The sequence below is a fragment of the Pyrus communis genome, chromosome 13 (genome assembly GCF_041283825.1).
Source record: "Pyrus communis isolate YQ-2024b chromosome 13, ASM4128382v1, whole genome shotgun sequence".
NCBI lineage: Eukaryota > Viridiplantae > Streptophyta > Magnoliopsida > Rosales > Rosaceae > Pyrus > Pyrus communis.
This window is the reverse complement of record NC_142577.1, coordinates 9,945,469-9,968,123: the sequence shown is the minus strand read 5'-3', so window position 1 is coordinate 9,968,123 and position 22,655 is coordinate 9,945,469. Positions and strand designations below refer to the sequence as shown.

Genomic DNA, 22,655 nt, shown 5'->3' with positions numbered 1-22,655 from the left:
GCTCCCACTCCGTTTTGTCCCATCCCGTCCCGTCCCGTCCCGTTCCGTTCCGTCCCGTCCCATTTGCATACCAAACGATACCTAAATGCACTAGGCTTTGAAAAGACATGGGTCATTCTTGTCAAAATCCATCAATTCATTTTTTCCGGTCACCATCTTTTGGGCACCTTGCTTTTGCCAAAGTTTCAAGCCAAGTCTCCCAAACCCCAAATCGATGATAATAACACTGCGCTCATATCATTTGCAGCCTCATTGCTGCATCAAATAGAAGACAACTTCGAACCACTTCAAAATCCGTAAACGTGAACCACCTCAAAGCACCAAGCTCAATGGATTTACTCTACATCAAATTTAATTTCAAATTTCCGAGGTGGTCAAATGGTATGAGGCCACAACAAATTTCAAATGACACAAAGCCACATCAAATACTAAATAGCACAAAGTCGTATTAAATTTTGATGGCACGAAGCTGCGACAAATCTTAATGGCACGAAGCCTTACCAAGTACCCCAATGGCACGAAGCCGTGTCAAGTATCAAAGGGCACGGAGCCGTAACAAGACTTAAATGGCACGAAGCCATGTATTGCTCCAATGGCTCAAAATCCTCGCCCGCATGAGCTAAAACTGCATAAGGCATCAAACCCCAACAAATACACAAGGAACTACGAGTGACTTAATCCCTCAACGAGGGTACGTAGGCAATGTAAGGCTTTACCGAGATGCAGTCACAAAATCAAATAAACACTCAAATCCCCAAGTTACAATTTATTCATATTAGAATCAAAGGGTATTCATTTCCCAAAAGAAGGGTTGTAATTAAAAGGCGCGTAGCCTAGAATGGATTGAACTCAAATTAGTAAAACCCTCTTCAAAAAAAAATGAACGAGGGTGAAATTATGTCGAGTGAATTATTTGTTTGCATATTGTGTACAATTTTTGCTTAACATGATTTTTGGCACACCCAGTGGGACCCATTTTCCCTTTCATCTCTAAATTCGAAGATAATTAATGTGCTATGTTTTTTGTTTTTTGTAACAGGAAACATGGCGCCACAAATTGTTGTTTACTTCTACGAACTCCCTGCTGCCGAATTCAAACTTGGACATGGAAGGCATACTGGTCGCCGAATCTCCTCCACCATCAATGAAGCACCAACTATCTGCAACATGGTGAAGGTTAAGATAGCAACAAAGACAAGCAAGGTGGCTGTCAAAGTCATCAAAGTTGGACCGAGGAAATGCCCGTCCAAGAACGCCTTGAGGAATGCAAGGAAAAGAACGGCACGAGCTCTTAGGAAGAAGATAGCTAGGGAGCGTTTATTGGAAGACATCAAAATCATTCCAATGGAGCTTCTAGGAGCTGTTTCATCTAAGAACACCAAGGTGCCTCGATACAAGATCGTCAAAGTGACATCATCACTGCCTATCGAGGTTCCAGTCATCACTCAAATCATGATCAGAACAATCTTGATCACACCTACAATGGAGACGGTCATGATGACCTCTGTCGAGGAAGATAGAGAAATTATGCCACTAGTGTCAGGAAATGTTCAACAAAAGGCTAAGGCCTACGAACTTGTCGAGGAAAGTGACAACATTCAATTCGAGGGGCCTATCACGCGTGCAAGGCCCGAGCATTGGCAGTCCACTTTCCTGAGAGTTCATCTTCCCTTAGAGAGACTCCTGGAGGAAACAAAAAAAGAGATTCCTAGAGTAATGACTCAATTCCAAAGGTGGAGATAAATGAAGATGTCGAATTTGAGAACATGCAAGTTCTGATGACTGGCGCATCAAATACAGAGGAATTGCTAGAAATGCAACGAAAACTAGCAGAAATGGCAACTTTGGTAGCTGATAAGGAAGCTGAAATTACGACTTTAATAGCTCAGTTAGCTGCTCAAGCAAGCATAAATAATGCTGAAGAAAGAGCAAGGAAAGAAACAAAGGGAGAAAGTTCCGATGGCCAGCTTACGCATAAAGATATCGATGCAATTTTCGCTGAAAGGTTTCGTGAATTTCAAATGTCTTTAACGACACCAAGTCTCGGATACCGGAAGCCCTATCCAGCTCACTATGACACAATGCCATTTCCTCGAGGGTATCAAAAATCGAGCTTTGATAAATTTGATGGTTTGAGTGGCTCTCCTTAAGAACACTTAGCTCATTTTTACTCAGCTTGTGGGGAAACATCACATCGCAGTTAGATCCTTTATTGGTTCGGCAGTTTGTTCAATCACTCAAAGGGTCTGCTTTCACATGGTACACTCAGTTAGGGCTAAGATCTATTCTAACGTGGGATCATATGCAAAGAGTTTTTCTAGCTCAATTCGTCAATTCAAAGAAAAAAGTCACACTAATGGATTTGGCTCAAACAACACAAAGGCTTGGAGAAAGCGCAAGCGAATTCATCACAAGATTGAGGAGCCTTAACCTACAATGCATGGAAAAGATTTCTGAATTTTCTGCAGTGCAAATATGTTACAACAACCTCATCCCCGAGATTGCAACATTTGTAGGAATTGCAAAGCCTCGAACTTTCGACGAGTTGGTATCCAAGGCAAGTAATGTGGAGAAGCAAATGTCCTAGAAAAATGTGATTGGAAAGATGATCCAAGACTTAGAAAATAAGTCTGACACCAAGAAAGGAGATAACAAAAGAACGCCAAAGAAGGGAGATTCTATGGCGACATTTTTCAAGATTGACAAGAAAAATGACAATGCAAAAAGAAAAGAAGAAACCAAAGGGACGAGGAACCTTTCACTTAAGGAAAGAAAATAAGTTAAATATAGTTTCAATGATGAAGATGTTGGAACTATCTTCGACAAACTCCTTGCAGCGAAGATGATCACACTTCCTGAACCAAAGGGTCCGACTGAAGTAAATAAGACTGATGATCCAAAGTATTGTCGGTATCATCAACTCATCAGCCATACGATAGAGGATTGTTATATCCTTAAGGATATAATTCAAGGGAAGATAAACAAGCATGAGATCGAGGTGGATTCATCCTCAAAACATCAGACGACAATGTCCAACATGATGGAAGGAAAATCAACAACCTCTGCTCCATTACCAGAAAGGTCAATCCCTGTAAGATTCCATGTCGATAATGAAACCACAATTGTCCATGCTTATCCTGGCATGCCTCGTTCCAGAAATCCAAAAATTCCAACTCTATACGAGCTCATGACGGTACCAAGTTTTGATGTTTAGGAAGATTCGTCGGAGTCATCACTCCAATTCGAAGATGAGTGGCAAACTGTTAGTGAAAAAAAGGTGAAAAAGACCGTTAAACGTCTTTGTTCCACAAAACGATCAAAAGAAAAATTATGGAGTGGACCACCCTCAAATGATGGAAAGAAAAAGAAGAAAGTAATCAGAGAAGGCCTAGAGTCTTTCAAGACGATGAGTGCAAGTAGCCTTTTAGAGCACCAATAACCCTCGGAGACTACCTCCCTCTAAAACTTTTCAAGAGTAAGGGAAGTGAGGAAGAAATTGGAAACTGTCGTGCAACCTCATGTGAAATCCATAATGATAATGAGGTAGGTGAAATAACTCTACGCTCTGCCAAAGGATCCCGTCCACGGACAAGAAATGAGGTAAAGAAGCAGTTGATTCAATCAATCATTCTGACAAACCAAGTGCAAGAGAGATTCCAGTCGATATCACCGTGGAGCTTGCGGTAGAAATTTCAGTCTCAACCACAAAAGCAAGTACCTTTAAGAAACATGCAAAAGATGTACAATATTCCCAAGATGGCAAATATGACATAGTCAACCATCTTAAGTGCATCCCATCTTTTCTCAGTGTGTATGATGCTCTGAAAATGTCAAAGGAGCTTAGAGAAGCTCTCATCACGGCTTTGACAAGTCCTAAAGTATTTGAAATAAGCTTCAAATTTGCAAAAGTGGATACAACATCGCCGAAGTATTGCGCTTGCTGCCTTGCAAGTATCACATTTGACGAAAATGACCTTATACTTGGAGACAAGTATCACAATCAGCCCTTGTACGTCAGTGGTTTGGTGGGAGATACATCAATAAATCAAATCTTGCTTGATTGTGGATCAGCAGTAAACCTGCTTCCTCTTCGAACACTTTGAGCATTGGGGATGAATGTTCGTTAACTGACACCATCAATGCTAATTATTCAATGCTTCAATCAAGTTGGACAAAAAGCAATGGGAACGATAGCGTTACAAATGGAGATAGGAGAGTTGTACTCCAACGCCCTTTTCCATGTAATTGATGCTGACACATCTTATAATGTTTTATTAGAATGTCTGTGGCTTCATACATATGGTGTCGTTCCTTTTACACTCCATCAATGCTTCAAGCTTTTGGTAAATAGCGAAGTTAAGAAAGTTCTAGCGGACACCGACCCATTTAGGGGTGAAGAAGTGAATTACGTAGATGCAAAATTCTACAAACAGTCAAAAGTCACTTTTTCGCAACCAACAAAAAATAAATTGGTGCAGAAAGAACCACAATCACCAGCTGTGGATAAGGCAAAGCTGTCGAGGCTAGTCAAAATTGCGAGTTCTAAAACTCCAAAATCTCGGAAAGTAGCTCTCAACCGTTCATTAAAAGATCAAAGAGAACCTGAAAAGAAGCCAATAGAGCAAATCCAAAATTCATTTGAAGTGCTCGTGACTAGCTACATGAAACCTCTGCGCAGAATCAACCAATCAATTCTTGGGGGCAATTTGGTAGTCTTAACAAATTTGCAAAGGAATAATGATTGACATGGTCACCTTGTTTCATTCAAAATGAGTCCTCATCAAAAGTTCCATTAAAGATAAAAGCGAAGAGGCATAAAGCAAAAAAAGTGCTATTAATGTCATGGTGGACCTAGGAAATGGCATGCTCAAAGCATTTGGCTCAGAAACCAAGAATCATGAGTTTGAAGGCTTTACTAATCTCAAGAAAGCAATGTTGACTGAAGAAGAATCCAGCAGCAAGCCACCTTGAGTTTCTGTCTTCCAATGACTTGGTAAAATCACCAACTCTCAACCTAAGAAATCTCATAAAAGCAAAAAGTGGATAGTCAAAAGCCAAAAGGTGAAGATAAACTGAGACAAAAATAATAATGCACAAGAAAATGAACAATATGTTGTTCAAGTTAGCATGATCAGTAACAAAGAAAAAAGCAAGGAATCTGATAACGAGCCAATTGAGCCTGTTAGATAGTTCCCCACCTGCTTTCCTGTCAAAAAGAAAAATGGGCAAAGTCATATTTGCGCAAGCTTCAGAACCCATAACAATGCACTGCCACTCCTAGAAAGCGAAGCTTATGGAATGGATAAGGAATCAAGCATAGAAGAAAAGGTTCTTAATGTTGCTCAAGTAAACTGCGTCACCATTGAAGATGAAAAAGAGGAGAATGGTGACAAATCAACCGAGTTTATTGACAACGCTCAACTGACACCACCTCAAATAGAGGATAAGGGGTAAGCCACTGTGGATGAACTTCAAGAAATCAATCTCGGAACAGATGACAAGCCCAAGCCTATATTTGTAAGTGCCCTACTAACACCGGAAGAATTAGAAGATTACAAATGTCTTCTCCAAGATTATCGAGATATGTTTGCATGGGGCTATCAAGATATGCCTAGTCTAGACACTAAAGTGGCAGTTCATGGATTGGCTATATCAAAAGAAAGGCGTTATGTTAAACAGGCTCCACGACGTTTTCGACATGAGCTTGAAATACAAATTAAGGTTGAAATTAACAAACTGATAGACGTTGGGTTTATCAGAGAAGTACCCTACATAGCTCGCTAGTATCGTACCAGTAAAGAAGAAAAATGGACAAATTCATGTCTACATAGATTTTAGAGATCTTAATGACACATGTCCAAAAGACGAGTTCCCACTTCCAATTACTGAATTATTGGTAGACGCCAAAAGACTAGTATCGTACCGGTAAAGAAGAAAAATGGACAAATTCATGTCTACATAGATTTCAAAGATCTTAATGACACATGTCCAAAAGACGAGTTCCCACTTCCAATTACTGAATCAGGGTATAATTAAATTAAAATGGCACTTGAAGATGAAAAACTTATGGCATTCCGCACTCCGAAAGGAGTCTATTGTTGCACTAAAATGTCGTTTGGACTCAAAAATGCAAGAGCCACATACCAAAGAGCCATAACCGTCATTTTCAGTGATATGTTGCATAGCACCATCGAATGCTATGTGGACGATCTTGTCATCAAAACAAGAAAAAGGGAAAGTCATTTGAATGACTTAAAGAAAGTCTTTGACAGACTCCGAAAACATCAATGAAAGATGAATCCTTTGAAATGCACATTTGGAGTGACATCTAGAAAATTTCTTGGCTTTGTGGTAAGGTACCAAGGAATTAAAGTTGACCCTTCAAAAATCATGGCAATCATGGAAATGCCTCCTCTTCGAAACCTGCGAAAGATATAAGGACTACAAGGAAGATTAACATACATCAGGAGGTTCATCTAAAACTTATCTGGGAGATGTCAACCATTCACAAGGCTGATGAAAAATAATGTGCCTTTTGTGTGGGATGATGCATGTCAAAACGCTCTGAGTAACATTAAAGAGTATCTTTTGAAACCCCCGGTGTTGATGGCTCCAATTAAAGGAAAACCTTTAATTTTGTATATTGCAGCACTTGAACAGTCACTGTGGGCAATGCTTGCACAAAACAATGAAGAAGGAAAAGAAAATGCGCTCTACTACTTAAGTCGAACGCTTGCAGGGGCAGAGCAAAATTACATCCCTATTGAAAAAGTTTGCTTGGCCTTAGTTTTCGCTGTGCAAAAACTACGACATTACTTACTCTCACACAACATTGCTTTGATATCTAAAGCAGACCTGCTCAGATACTTGAGGTCAAAACCAGAGCCATTCGGTCGTCTTGCAAAATGGTCTTTGCTACTATCGGAATTTGAAATCAAGTATGTCTCTTAAAAAGCTATAAAAGAACAAGCACTGGCTAATTTCTTAGCAGCTCATCCTGTTCCCAACAACATGGAGTTACTAAGCGATTTGGCAGATGAAGAAGTATTCTTGACATACATTTCTCAATGGCAACTGTATTTCGATGGAGCGGCAAGGAAAAAAAGGCGCGGGGAGGGGGGGCAGGTATTGTGTTCATCACACCATGTGGAGGCCTAATCCTGTATTCATTGTTCAAATAATGTGGCAGAATACGAGGCACTCATCATCGGACTTGAAATTGCACTTGAACTGCATGTTGATTGCCTTCAAGCTTATGGTGACTCACAACTAATTAAGCAAATGAATGGTCAATACGCCGTGAAAAATGAAAATCTAACCTTGTATCATGAAAGAGCAAAACACTTGGTGTCACAATTCCAAGAAATCAATATTGCTCATATTCCAACGTTTGAAAATAACAAAGCCGATGCATTGGAAAAGCTAGTGGCATCTCTAACTCTCCATGAGGAATGAAATGTTAAAATTACAGTTGGAGAATAACATTTACTTCCTTCAACATTAGAGCAGATTGATGAAAACCATGAAGTCAATGCGCTTACAGTCCTGGAAGTAGACGAATGTTCAGATTGGCGGCAATCTTTAATTGACTACCTTCAATATGGAAAACTACCAACTGATCCCAGAGGCAAAGTTGATGTATGAAGAAGAGCCAACTGATTTGTGTATCTGAATGACACACTATACAAAAGGTCATTTGACGGAATACTGCTAAGGTGTTTATCAAAAGAAGAAGCAGCCCATGCTCTCTCTGAAACTCATGTCGGTATTTACAGAGCCCATCAATCTGGACCTAAGCTTGCAGCTCAGTTGAAAAGACATGGGTATTACTGGCTTACAATGGTTCAAGACGCGATGAAACATGTGAAGTCATGTCAGGCATGTCAAATACATGGAGACCTCAAGCACTAAAATCCATTGCCCCTCTATCCGACCATCTTGTCTTGGCCATTCAATGCATGGTGTTTAGATGTGATAGGCATGATAACCCCAAAATTGTCCCTCCAGCATCAATACATCCTAGCAGGCACAGACTATTTCTCAAAATGGGCTAAGGCAATATAGTTCAAAGAAGTGAAAGTGGAAAATGTTGCAAATTCCATAAAGAAAAACATAATCTATCTCTATGGAGTCCCATCCAAAATAATCTCATACACTCTACTACAAGTGTAGGGCCATGGTCAATCTTTGCAAAAAGTACAACATTCAACAAGCCTTCTCCACAAGTTACAACCTAACTGCCAACGGTTAAGCAGAGGCTTTCAACAAGGTGTTGTGCAACATCCTGAAAAAGATGGTGGCAAAGAACAAAAGAGACTGGCATGAACACCTTCCCAAGCATTATGGGCCTATAGGACCATTGTTCGTACATTTACCCGATGTACTCCATATAGTCTGGTGTATGGATCAGAAGCTGTGCTACCTTTGGAAATTCAACTACCTTCCTTAAGAATAGCCACACAACTGACAGATCTCAAAGAAAATGTAAAAATCAGGCTAGCAGAACTTGAAGCACTTGTTGAAAAACGACTTGCAGTACAACAAAGACTTGAAGTCTATCAAGCTCAAGTAGTAGGTGTATTCAACAAAAAGGTTAAGTTTAGATCGTTCTTTGTTGGAGATTTAGTCTTAACCATCCGAAGACCCGTCATCATTACCAGAAAGATGCAAGGAAAATTTGAAGCCAAATGGGAAGGATCGTATGTTGTCACCAAAGGTGCCTACGAACTCTCTAACGCCAATGGGAAATAAATACACCCATGCGTCAAACGGAAAGCTCATGACGAGGTTCTACGCATAAACAGTGCGAAACGAACTCTGGGAAGGAAACAATCAAGATAAATCTTTTCCTCTGAACTACGTATGACTCGATCCCTCAAAAAGGGTATGTAGGCAGCCTAGCATTAAAGCTGGGTGCAGTCATATAAAAAAAAAAATTCCTGAAAATTAAGGGGTGAACTACATTCGGCTTGTTTCTGTCACAAGGTATGTAGGTAGTCTAGTTTTATTACTAGATACCGCCATAAAAACCACTTTCCCGAAATCAAGGGATGAATTACGTTTAGCTTGATCCTTTCATAGGATACGTAAGCAATCTGATCCCCAAAATTAGATGCAGCCATAACTCATCAAAAATTATATTTTTTCCCCCAATGGAATTAACATTTGTTTAAGATGTCATATGCTAGCATTTGTTTGAACTCTTCGCATACGAGAGTTTAAATTGAGTATGACAAAGCATAGGTGATTTTCACTTATGTAGAGTGATGAAAGAAGCAAAAGCGAAAAACAAAAACAAAACAAAACAAGAAAAAAAAAAAGGGGGAAAAAGAAAAAAGAAAGAATGAGTCTAATGCATTGAAAACAACAATTGTCATGCATACTTGATTACGGAGAGCTAAGTCCAAATATCAAAACTATATTTACTCATAGGTGCTGCACAGCAGCTATACTTGACTAAAAAGTTAAAAGCAGCAACTATGTTTGAATAATGGTGCAACTATCTACAAGGAAAGCATGCTGTGTAAAAACCTTTAAATCACGAAGGGAAGGTGGGCCGTGCTTTTGATCCTACTTCAACCAAGTGATTATAAAATCTAAAAGAGGAAAGCCCGAGACTGGGAGAGAAATCGTGCAAAGGGAGAGAGAAATTTGCAGCCTAACAGAGTACGCAGATAGACTGAAAGATGATGTCTTAAAGTTCCAGCAAAGTATTGGGATGATGTTTGCATGGTATTTCAAAGGTGGACCAAAGTCAAAGAACGGGACTTTACCAAAAGAAAGTTAAAGCATGGGAGAAGTAGCTGCTGTGTTTGGAAAAATGGTGCGGCTATTATAAAACCATGAGCACGGCTATTATAAAACCACTCACGTGACATTTAAATGGAAAAGTCTAGCGCCTATTCTGATGAAACACACAAATAGAAGCAAAAAGAAATGAGGGCGTCCTGCAAACTTTAAAGTGCAATTCTAACCTTTGGAGCCATGAATCAACACTTGTTTTCAACGAACTCGATGCTGCAAAATAGTTGGTCCAACAACCATGATAAAAACCAAATTAAATTGGTACTGAAAGCTACTCATGATAAATGAAAAGTTCAGTAAATTTAGACTACAAAAGCTACTAACATCAAATTAGGCTTGTCATCTACCATTACACAAAAGAAGAGTTTTTACAGCCCAATCATGCTCATTGCCTGAAGGACAAAAGCAAATAAAAAAAAAATAGAAGAGAAAAGCAGGGGACTTAAAGCCTGAAAAGGCATTTATAAAAAAAAAAAGGTGCTTTGCCAATTGCTTTTATTAAACAATGTGAAAGCAAAGACTTGATGTGCTACTGTGTTGCCGAGTTAGTGTTAGGCATAAAGACAAAATGAAATGGGTTTCAAGACAAAGTAAATGAAGGAAAATAAAAGAAAGAAATGTTGCTCATCACGTGGGAGTATAAGTCTCACCCAAAATCCACTAGGCTTTGAAAAGACATAGGTCATTCTTGTCAAAACCCATCAATTCATTTTTGCCAGTCATTATCTTTTGGGCACCTTGCTTTTGCCATAGTCTTAAGCCAAGTCTCCGAAACCCCAAATCGATGACAACAACAGTGCTCTCATCTCTTTTGCAGACTCATTGCCGCATCAAATCGAAGATAACTTCGAACCACTTCAAAATCCATAAACGTGAACCACCTCAAAACACCAAGCTCGATGAATTTACTCTACATCAAATTTAATTTCAAATTTCTGAAGTGGTTAAATGGTACGAGGCCATAACAAGCTTCAAATGACATGAAATCACATCAAATACTAAATGGCACGAAGTCGTATTAAATTTCGATGGCACAAAACCGTATCAAGTATCCCAATGGCACGAAGCCGCATCAAGTATCAAAGAGCATGAAGCTACGTATTGCTCCAATGGCTCAAATTCCTCACCCGCACTTCACAAGGCATCAAACCCCAACAAATACATAAGGAACTACGAGTGACTTGATCCCTCAACGAGGGTACGTAGGCAATCTAGGGCTCTACCTAGATGCAGTCAAATCTCCAAGTTACAATTTATTCATATTAGAATCAAAGGGTATTCCTTTCCCAAAAGAAGGGTTGTAATTAATAGGCGCGTAGCCTAGAATAGGTCGAACTCAAATTAGTAAAACCCTCTTCAAAAAAAATGAACGAGGGTGAAATTGTGTCGAGTGAATTATTTGTTTACATATTGTGTGCAATTTTTGCTCAACACATAGGTTTCGATTCATGGAATAATTCGAATCTTATTAGAAAACCAAACTGATTCTTGGCAATTTTAATTTAACCAGGACTCGACCAAGCTATGCCTGAGTCTGACCCTTTAAGAGTTATACTTCCATTAGGACTTGATCAAATTAATGCTCTTCCGAGCTGGGAGCCAACTGGCCTAAAGAATCATTATTCGGCGAAAATCGTGGCCTTTGAACTTGGTTATCCCTTTTGCCACTTAGTACTATAGTTCAGTGATATTCCTCTTCACTTACAAATGAGAGGTGTTAGGTTTGATTCTCGCCAAAAGCGAATTTGAACCATATTATTCCTAACTCATTATGAGGCTAAACTCATCCCTTAATGTAAATAATACTATTTGTTTAAAATAAAATAAAATTTAAAAACAAAAAAACAAAAACTCGGTTTTCCACTCTCGGTCCAAACCCTATATGTCATGCCCAAGCGCCCAGATGGGGAAACTCTTTGCTTGAACTGCGACAAGAGAATCCGTTACAATTTTCCATGGCTTACTGTTACAGTACAGATGAATCAAAATGGTTAAGAGCCACCATAACCTTTGCGCTTGTAGCGCTCTCCGCCTCCACCTCATTTTCTTGTAATTTCTCTTTCTTGTAGTTCATCTTACTGCATTGCATTTGGGTTCTTGTAATTTATCTTTCTTTTGGTTTTTAACAGTGTATTTACACGAAGCTACGTAATGCTCCAATGGCTCAAATTCCTCGCCCGCACGAGCTAAAACTTCACAAGGCATCAAGCCCCAATAAATACATAAGGAACTACGAGTGACTTGATCCCTCAACGAGCGTACATAGGCAATCTAGGGTTCTACCTAGATGCAGTCAAATCTCCAAGTTACAATTTATTCATATTAGAATCAAAGGGTATTCCTTTCCCAAAAGAAGGGTTGTAATTAATAGGTGCATAGCCTAGAATAGGTCGAACTCAAATTAGTAAAACTGACACACCCCGACCGAGATTAGGGCATGCTAGCCGTCACATGGAAGTGACGTAACCATGTGCACAGTGCGGAAGCTAAGAAATAATAATAAAAGTACGAATAAATAAAAACAAACCTAGCTATACACAAAGTAAATAACGTACATGTGCAAGCGTAAGTGTGAAAAACAAAGTTCAGAGCACGAAACACCTAGTGCAGTCTGGGAGAAACAACACTAAATAAACACACCCAAAGGTGGTCTTACATTGGTGATAATCTGTCAGATAAGTTGGGAAAATCCTCTGGGGAGCCACCAAAAGCGCTAGCCAAACTAGAACTTAGAGGGGCGCAAAACAGAAAGTGTGAGTGGGCAAAAACAAAGCTTTTAAAAAATCATTTCATAAACAAAGTTCTAACCTCTCGCCGTAAAACCTGTATACTTCCCAGAAAATATAATATATTCATAGATATAAATCATGCTCAGAAATATGCCACGCCAAATGCCTCAAAATAAGATGCAAGTACTCAGGTAATGCCAATCCATGCCATATAATCTGTCAACGGAGTCACCTAACGTGACCTGTACGGCTAAAACTAAAGCTTAAATCTCCAACTCACTAACTACACCTGCACACGAGTCGGAACCACCTAAAGTGGTCTGTACGACAGGACTGGGTGTATAATAAGTACACTCAAGTGCTCCGATCACGTGAAGAATGGGCGAATAATCGCGGGTCACCTACGAGTCGGAACCACCTAGAGTGGTTTGTACGACAGGACTGTGCACTTAACTTGGATCCAAGATGAGCGTGTGGTGCGGGAGGTGAACATCACGTGAAGGATTGTGCCCAACTCTAGGCGGTAGCACTAACACCGGGGGTGCAGGTTATGAGCTCTCTATGCATCTTAAATCACTACTAAACATAAACATAAACCATAACTTACTTGTCACTTACCTGTACGTCCGCAGCACCAAACATATATATATATATATATATATATATATATATGTGCAACTAATAATACATAATTAAACAGCAAACATAATGCATGGTATATAAACGTATAAACGTTTCATTTCACTTTCTGGAAAAAACATAAATATATAGGTATATACGGAAAACCAAAAGCCCACTCACTGGTATGTAGAAGGGTTGTAACCCCCTTGCCTCGAGTGACCATGCTCGTCCTCGGGATAGGACTTACCTATATGCGAAACAACTATAAAAACGTAAATTTTAAAGCACATAACCAACATAATGAAATAACTTCTCATACAATGCTCAAATGGGGTGTATGAATACACCAACATGATCTACTCAACCTCATGAACATCCCTATATTTTTAAAATAATTTTCTGACACCGCACGCGCCCCCATGCGTCGGCCAAGGCACGGCCACACGCGGTGCCCATGAGCAGGCACGTGCCTGACACACTGACGGCGTTAGTCAATGCCGTCAGGAATATTCCGTTAAGTCTAACTGATTCCATTAACGCCGTTAGGAATATTCTGTCCAAACTGACGGAATATTCCGTCATTTTCTCCGGCCAAACTCCGGCGCCAGAAAACCGGGAAAATTTCAAAACTTGATATCTTCTTCGTTTTTCATCCAAATTTCACAAAATTGGTACCAAAATGAAGCTTACAACAAGAGGAACAAATTCGTACCACTTTAAAGCACTAAAACCAACGGAATCTTGCCAGGAAAACACCACCAACTCCGGCCAAACCTATAACTCACGATCCCTACATCCAAAACCTTCAAACGAACCACCCCGAGCCTCCTAAGGACCTCACCAAACTTCCTACAAGCTTGAAATTCCCAAAAACACAAGAATTAACGTGTGCATGAACAGTGACCAAATCGGGGATCTCGAGTTCGACGTGAAAACTAAGGTATCCTTACCTGAAATAGGTATGGTTGAACTCCTAAGGACTCACGAGCACAAATATGTAGTTTGTTTCCTCGATCCGTGAAGATTCCAAGGGTTTTGGGTGTTGTCTGTACGAAAAAGATAGGAAAGGGAGAGAGAGAGAGTCTCGGGACAGGGTAGAGAGAGAGAAATGAGCAGGGTATGTGTGTGGTCCAAAATCAACCAATCAAAACCCAAAAACAACCACACAACGAAACAAACATACTAGGGGCAAAACCGTCATTTCACCCCTACGGTACGAAAAGTCCGAGACGGGCTGTCACAAAAACCCTCTTCAAAAAAAATGAACGAGGATGAAATTGTGTCGAGTGAATTATTTGTTTACATATTGTGTACAATTTTTGCTCAACACATAGGTTTTGATTCATGGAATAATTCGAATCTTATTAGAAAACCAAACTAATTCTTGGCAATTTTAATTTAACCAGGACTCGACCAAGCTATGCCTGAGTCTGACCCTTTAAGAGTTTTACTTCCATTAGGACTTGATCAAATTAATGCTCTTCCGAGCTGGGAGCCAACTGGCCTAAAGAATCATTATTGGGCGAAAATCGTGGCCTTTCAACTTGGTTATCCCTTTTGCCACTTAGTACTATAGTTCAGTGATATTCCTCTTCACTTACAAATAAGAGGTGTTAGGTTCGATTCTCACCAAAAACGAATTTGAATCATATTATTCCTAACTAATTATGAGGCTAAACTCATCCCTTAATGTAAATAATACTATTTGTTTAAAATAAAATAAAATTTAAAAATAAAAAAACAAAAACTCGGTTTTCCACTCTCGGTCCAAACCCTATATGTCACGGCCAAGCGCCCAGATGGGAAAACTCTTTGGCTTTAACTGCGAGAAGAGAATCCGTTACAATTTTCCATGGCTTACTGTTACAGTACAGATGAATCAAAATGGTTAAGAGCCACCATAACCTTTGCGCTTGCAGCGCTCTCCGCCTCCACCGCCTTTTCTTGTAATTTCCCTTTCTTGTAGTTCATCTTACTGCATTGCATTTGGGTTCTTGTAATTTATCTTTCTTTTGGTTTTTAACAGTGTATTTGTTGAAAAGAAAAACAAGGGATTTGGATTGCAAGATTGGTGAGCTCCAGAAATCTCTCAAGGCCTCCTCAGACATATGTGGTGCCGAACGGCAAGGTCGAATTCGGGCTCAGCAGGTACACTCGCCAGCAGTGATTCTGCATTTAATTGAGCTGGTTTATTTCATATGCATTTGTGATTGGAAATTTGATTGGTTGTTGTCCGTACAGTGCCTTAACTATTTGCCTATGTTGTTGTACTTCATTACGTAATCGTTTAGGGATTTGCCTAGATCATGATTGTGTTCATTTCAGTCCATAGGCGTATCCGGAAGTAACATTGATCGTAGCGTTCGCATTTCACATGTCATTCGCGTTTTTTCTCGGCTTGCTAATTCTTTATCATTTTGTATTTGGAGGCTTTGAGAGAAGCGCTGACGCAACCTAAGTTGGATAGTTTGGAGCTGACTTCTTACCCCATGGCACCTATTGGTGTCATCCAGTCATGCTTCTCTACCAGGTATTTTGGGTGGACCAAGTTTGGTATTCCGACTTAAAGATCTTTGTTTCTCATCACTTGACTGTATGTTCATATATCATCTGTCTATCAATATGATACAATTGCGCCCAAAGTGATTGAGTGGGTGGGTATATAGATCTGATCACTAGAATTGTTTACTCCTCATGAAGTGGTTGAAGAAATCTGATGCTAATCAAGGAACTAAAGCACAAAGAGAAAACAGACCGACCAATACGGATATCCAAATTATTTGATTTTCCAAAACCGAGGATCAAGTTAATAGGTTTCATTTGTCTTTTCCTTTGAGTAAAATGGTAGTTTTCAAAACGCTCTGTCCTTTTGATTTTAAGTATGTACAGAAATCAAATTATGGCGAAAACTTTCAGCAGTGCTAGAAAAAATTCTTTTTCCTTTGGGCTTAGTAGCACCTCTCTCCTTCTATATCTAAAGGGTTGAGGTTGAGTTCTGGGTTCCATCCCCAGTGGATGTGTTGGATTTTTATCCTGTCACTTGTCGGAGCAAAAGGAGTCATATAGATAAATTAAACGTTGCAGTTGAAATTATTAGAATAAGGTTTATCGTAGAGTTAAAGTAACATTTTGCACACCTATACACACATGTGCGCAGTTTACACTGGTGCATGAATGGGATACTCAGCCACCTTTAGTTTGCAGTTGCACCTCATGCTTGGGAATGCTTGGTTTCTCAGGGCTTCTGGTCTGCTCATTTTCAAGCTATCCCATCTTTGGTTGCCAGCAGTTCGTTGCATTTGTTTGTCTATGTATTGATAAAATAAAAAGCTTTTCAAAAAGTGCATATTTGTTTGGGAAAAGTAAGAATGTGCACATTTGTTGTGCATGCAAGGTTTCTTTAATGTCACATTGATGATCTTTCACTTTTTAATTGTGCAGGAATGGGACCCCTCGACAACCTCTACTTGTTCCTCTTTCCAGGGCCTGTTTGATTTTTAATTCAGCTCGTGTTCCTCCAGCTTCGCTTGAGGGTCTTGGAGAATATTCTCACTGCTGGGTTATATATGTTTTCCATCTAAATACAAATCTGGAGAAGCTTTGGAAGGATCCGACTAAGTCAAGGTTCAAGGCCAAGGTGTGTGTGCCTCTGAGTATGGTATACAGTAGTCCTTGCCTTTGGTGATTAGTTATTCTTTTTAACTTTGTGGAAAGGTTGACTGGATGAATAGGTGAGGGTACCAAGACTAAACGGTGAAAGGAGGGGAGTCTTTGCGACACGATCTCCACACAGGCCATGCCCCATTGGACTCACTGTTGCCAAGGTAAGGTTATACTACTGCTGAATAGATCTTTTTATAGCGACTCAAAAAAAAAAAAAAAAAAAAAAAAATATCAACATTCTGCGTTTGACTAATACTGAACCTTGGTTGTGGAAGTGAAGTTTTTCAAGAACTATCAAAACTCAGTACTCTCACACAATTGGAAACCCATCTAATAGCTTCGTTCTTTTTCTCTTTTTGTTCTTTCTTTTGGTTTTTCTTGAGGGAATACTTATATCATGAATATATTGCTTGCATCAGAATATATGTCTTAGACCTATCCACCAATTACCAATTGGTTTTTGATTGAATACTCTAATTATAACATGGTATCATAGCCTTGGTTTGTAGGTACAGGGTTCTAAAACTCAATCCCCATTCCCCCACTTCTTTTTTGGTTTGCAAGGTGCAGGGAGGGGCTGCACCCATATGTTGCAGGGTGGGGCTGCACCCATATTCTACAAGGTTGGGGCACCCAAATGTTTTTTTCTCTCCCTATCTACACTTAGGATGGGGCGACACGTGAGGAAGGGCACCTTAATATACATTAAGCTATTGGGTCTAGTCGTTCTCTAACATTGTATTATAGTTATGCATCCTGTGTGTTAGGCCAACTGTTTTACATTTTTAACTTTATTCTTTACTCTCCAAGTTCCTTTCCAGCATTTAGAGAAGTGGTCTGAAGTATGTGGCATGATGTATTAGGTGTTAGGTTTTTTCAGCCCATGATGATTTGTCCCGAGTCTATTAGGAATTATAGTTTTAGAGGATTAAATTGTTTACCCAGTTGAAGTTGTTTTCCCAATTGGAGTTGTTTCAAATTGAAGTTGTTTACCCAATTGAAGTTGTTTTCCCATTTGGAGTTGTTTTCCCAATTGGAGTTGTTTACCCATTTTAAGTTGTTTTCCCAATTGGAGTTGGTTTCTCAATTGGAGAAGGATTCATAACTAGATTCCAATTAGGATTAGTAATGCTTATTGAGGAAGACCTTTCCTATATCTATATAAACAGGCTATTGCACTGGTTTTGAATTGGAGCAAAATAATAAGTTGTATACCACTCAAGGAGTTAGAGTGTGAGAATATTGTGTGGGCAAAGTATGTGCGAGAGAAAAGAAAGAGATAAGCGTATTTCTTGTTCTTGTTTTTTCAGGTTTTTCGTCAAGTCTTAATCCTAGAGACTTGGCAAGATTATCCGTTGTATTCATTATTTATATAGTGAAAGACTACTGTTGTTGCCCCATGGACATAGGCACGTATAGCCGAACCACATTAGTTCTTAGTGTTGTTTATCTTGGTTATTTTGTTTTCGATTTCCAAGTTTGTTCTTTTTTATTCATTCTTAAATGCGATATTCACAACATTAGGTTTAATTACTTTTTGTTGTCATACAACCATTTTAATTATTTTTACTCTATAAAACCGTTCTGTATGTGTTCTTATCTTAAAGTTAAAGTTTGACTGCATATAAAAAAAAAAAAAAAAAAAAATTGAAAATATGCTTATGAAAGAGAGAAAGTCTGGAGTCTTACAAAAATATCTATAAAACTGTTCTGTATGTGTTCTTATCTTAAAGTTAAAGTTTGACTGCATATAAAAAAAAAAAAAAAAAAATTGAAAATATGCTTATGAAAGAGAGAGTCTGGAGTCTTACAAAAATATACTGTGTAATTTAGGTGGAAGCTGTACACAGGAGTATGCTTCTACTCTCTGGTGTGGATTTGGTTGATGGGACAGTAAGTTTTACAATTTTTATCTCAACTGGCCACATCCATTTTCTTTTTGTTCTGATTTTTGTTTTTTCAAATCAAACTTACTTGGTTTAGTTTTTTCAAATCAAACTTACTTGGTTTAGTTTTATTGACAGCCAGTACTTGATGTCAAACCTTATCTCCCCTACAGTGACAGCATCCAAGGAGCAAGAGTGCCAAAGTGGTTAACGGTATCATTTCCATTGTCTTTCAGGAATTTGTAAATCTTTATAGATTCGTGACATACAAGATAAGAGATTGTCCATTAAACTCATCAAGAAGTTTTGGATATTAAACTTGGGAGGTTGAAAGTCAAGTGATGTGTAGTTATAAGACGTTCATACGGTATAGACTATTAGTGCATAAGCTGCAGGATACAAACTCTCCAGTTCAGTTGAGAGTTGGTTTGCAGTATGGATTCTTGTTCGGTTTGGCTGATACTTGGATCAAAACCTTCAAATATCTATTATGGAAAACTGCATATGTATAAGTTGTAGATATTTCCCACCTCGACCTTGCATATTTTGAGATTGTGAATTGTTAGTATACAACTGTATAATGTGATTTCAAAGGAAAAATACCTATTTCAGAGCCTTCTTCCTATGTCAGTGTAACATGTAAGTACTCTTCTGGTAACTTATAGGATCAATTCCTTCCTTGTTTTGAATTAATATCCATTTCTTCTGCAGGGGGACAGTGTTTTAGCAGTAGCTTCTGTTAGTTTCTCGGAGGGCTTCACTTCAACACTCGCTGATTGCTGGGAAATATCAGTGAGTGGTCTTATCTTTACTTCAAACATCAAGAACCTGTTTCATATTTTTGAAGGAGACATCCTTTTAATTTGTTGTTTTGATTAATTATTCATATTTGTTTACAATTTGCATCAATAGTCTGCTTCCTAGCTCTTCATTGGTAAAAGTCAAACTCTTCACACAACACCAGAAAGAAATGTAAGCAACCTTTAAAACAAGGGTACCTGCAGTGAAAAAAAAAAAAAAAAAAAAAAAGCCCAGGAAATAAGAAGAAAACGAAAAAACAGGATTCAACAGGATGTAACTGAACACCTTAAAGATCACTCTGTCCAAGAAAAATATAAATTGAAACCTGGAAGTCAAATGTGAAGATCTAAGAGGGAAACTGACCTCCTGATTTAAAATATGTGCCTCAACATTGGACCGACAATGCTGTATGAAAATTGTCGTTCATTGTGTGCAAATTGATTGGCAACTATATATGTTTATCTTTCCTATGAAAAGAATTGTATAGTTTTTCTTCATCAATACTACTGGTCGAACTCAGGCTCTATACGCTGAATCTAGTGGAGGATATCATAACATCTCAGTAATTAAATTCTAAAAGATTCAACAACTCATCATCCTATGAGATCTCATTCTGGCTGTTTTTTTGGTGTTCTGATTGCGAAACTCTGTGAGTTAGTAAATAGGTCTCCCATATGTTCTATCTCATCCTGCAAATAGCTATACCTGGGAATAATTGACATTCCTGTTAGCCGACACTTCTATCAGTTCTAGGTTCTGAACTTGTGTCCTGTTTAAAATTCCCAAAGGGGTTCTTAGCAGATCATGAATAGATTGATTCCTTCTTTCACTCCCTGGTTGTGAATGTTTAATCGATTCTTAATCTTCTTTTTTCATTGTCCTGTCCAAATTAGCTATATAAATTCCTTTGCCCTTATACTCAAATAATTAGCTATTTAAATCTCGGGTTTAGAAAATGCTATTCCTTTTCCATGAAAACAGTTCAAAAATCAACTACATTAACTGGGAAATACTTTATTCTCTCACACCTTGAAGCACCAATTCCTGTGCACTTTATTTATTCCATCTGCCTCTGGTTTGTTGCAGGGAAAGAATTCACTCTATGCTTCGCCAGATGAGTTCCAAAACTTGATCAAGCAGGTGCTTTCATGGGATATTCGCTCATTGTCTCAACGAAATCGACCTCATGATTCCTTCACCAAGTCAGAAAATGGGAAACAATTGAACGAATGTTCAGATTACCACCCTGGTGAAGAAGCTTCTAGCCCTGGAAGCGAACAGCCACCGCAGTCTCCCAGAGACATAATATATCACCTGACTCTAGAAGGATTGGATGTTTCATACAGACTCGATTGTGATGGCAGTGTTGTTGTAGAGAAAGTGACAGAAGCATCGAGCGTGACTAATAGTAGTCAAAAGCGATGTAATTACTCTACATGGAGAGACATTTCGTGCCCTTTGAGAACTGATGTTGTGTTTCCACTTTTCTTTTCCTTTCCTTCTCCTTGAGCTTCTGTTTCCCCCTCTCCAGGAGCCTGATCGCCACTTTCTTCCAACTTCTTGTGCCCTTGATTCCCTGGTTTCCTTCCTCCCTTCTACTTCCTTTCCACTTTCCCCCTTTTTTCTTCCTTCTCTCCTCCTTTCCACTTTCCTTCTTCCTTCCTTCTGTGGTTTCTTCCCTTTTCCCTTTCTTTGCATCTTCTTTCCATCTTTTTCTCATTTTTCTTCCACTTTCCTCGCACTTCACTCCATCTTCCACCCAATCAACCCCATGCCTCTTCGACTGCACATCCTGGTTTGGCTTCTCCATCTTTGTACCGAATTTTTCTCGTTTCACCCAGAAGGTGCGTAGAGTTTTTGCTCGGATATTCACACCACCACCTTCCTTGGGATTGTCTTTGATGGCATTGTTGCTAGTGGGTTGCTCTTTCCCACTAGCTTCCTTCGTTTTGGGTTTCACTTTGTTGGCCCTGTTGCTAATGGGTTGCTTCTTCCCACAAGCTTCTTCCGATGTGTGGCAGCTACAGATGTGGTGCTTGGCGGTGTTTGGGGATTTGTGTTGGGGTTCTGTTTTCACTCTATTTTCTTTTAGTTTTGGGGCTCTATTTAGCTTGTTTTCAGGTGTATGCAGGGAACGTTTGTTTTTGTTGGTTGGTAAGTGGATTTTCGGCGATGGCGGGTTGAAGCTGCCAAGGTTTGTTTCGGTGTTTTCTTTGTTTTGGGCTCTTTAGTTGCTTCTGAGGTCCTTTTTGTTTGTGTATGTATTTGGGCCTTTTCTTGTGTAATTATTGTGTTGGAATAAAGCAACTTTTCACCCAAAAAAAAAAGAAAAAAAAGAAAAGAACTGATATTGTGTTTCTTTGGAATAATCATTTCATGGTGGAGGTCTGAATAGATAAGGATTTGAAACTCGAATTGAGTTAAATTGCTGGCCATAAACTTCTATTCAATACAACTTGTGTTATCCTGTAATTTGTGCCACCCGAGATTCTTAGTTACACGTGACGAGGGATGTATAACCGGTTACAATTAGCGATCGACACTTGGGCTTGTAAGGGAGTTAAGTGCCGATTTAGTTCATGTATTCGTACTTAAGTGAAAATTAGGTCTTTGAATTATTTTTTCAATAAAATAAGTTCCTAAATTCATTAAAAATTGATAATTTCATCTGTGACAACCTGTCCTTAAAATTTCATTTTTATTTATTTTAATCGAGGGAATTGATGAAAATACCCTAGAGGCAAGGATTTTGACTTCTGTTGACCATCGTCTAGAGGAACGTATGAAGTTGTTTCACTAAATTATAGATTTAAAGGAAAATAAACTCCCAACCATGTGGGAATTGTAACCAATTAGAAATTAGGGAGGAAAGAGTGGACCAATCAGACAAAAGGGCAAGGGACCAATTAGATGAATAGGAGGGTAGCCAATCAAGAGGGAGGATCCCCCTATTCCCATGCACTCCATGAACCCAGGTATGATCCGGCCAAAATTCTGGCCAATTTCTACCATTTTTCAGTTGAATTTCGCACATCCATCACCTGCAATCTAAAACTCAACCATATCATAGTATTTTAGAATGTACAAATATATATATGACATGACATAAAATGCATAAATCAATTTAAAAGCGTTTTGTGGAACTATCAAT

The 22,655-nt window shown here is 38.9% G+C and overlaps 1 protein-coding gene and 1 pseudogene across 2 annotated transcripts; both read left to right on the top strand.

The window, feature by feature from the left end:
* Positions 1–1,766: 1,766 nt before the first annotated feature.
* On the top strand, positions 1,767–3,214 carry LOC148691737 (uncharacterized; annotated as a pseudogene).
* Positions 3,215–14,847: 11,633 nt separating this feature from the next.
* On the top strand, positions 14,848–21,913 carry LOC137737173 (tRNA-thr(GGU) m(6)t(6)A37 methyltransferase). Of its 2 annotated transcripts, none has more exons than XM_068476572.2 (9): positions 14,848–15,100; positions 15,181–15,302; positions 15,584–15,684; positions 16,596–16,791; positions 16,886–16,978; positions 18,651–18,710; positions 18,842–18,916; positions 19,415–19,495; positions 20,591–21,913. In XM_068476572.2, the coding sequence occupies exons 1-9, from the start codon at positions 15,007–15,009 to the stop codon at positions 21,011–21,013; spliced, it is 1,245 nt and encodes a 414-aa protein (XP_068332673.2). In that variant the 5' UTR covers positions 14,848–15,006; the 3' UTR covers positions 21,014–21,913. The 2 variants fall into 2 exon arrangements, with proteins under 2 accessions (XP_068332673.2, XP_088539215.1); XM_088683089.1 differs by having other exon boundaries at positions 14,946–15,100; positions 15,197–15,302.
* Positions 21,914–22,655: the final 742 nt, after the last annotated feature.

Bases quoted from the DNA above. Each gene is read 5' to 3' on its own strand.
- LOC137737173 (XM_068476572.2), top strand. From the start codon at position 15,007: ATGGCTTACTGTTACAGTACAGATGAATCAAAATGGTTAAGAGCCACC. The intron at 15,101-15,180 runs GTAATTTCCCTT...GGTTTTTAACAG, and splicing joins CGCCTCCACCGCCTTTTCTT to TGTATTTGTTGAAAAGAAAA. The intron at 15,685-16,595 runs GTATTTTGGGTG...TTAATTGTGCAG, and splicing joins CAGTCATGCTTCTCTACCAG to GAATGGGACCCCTCGACAAC.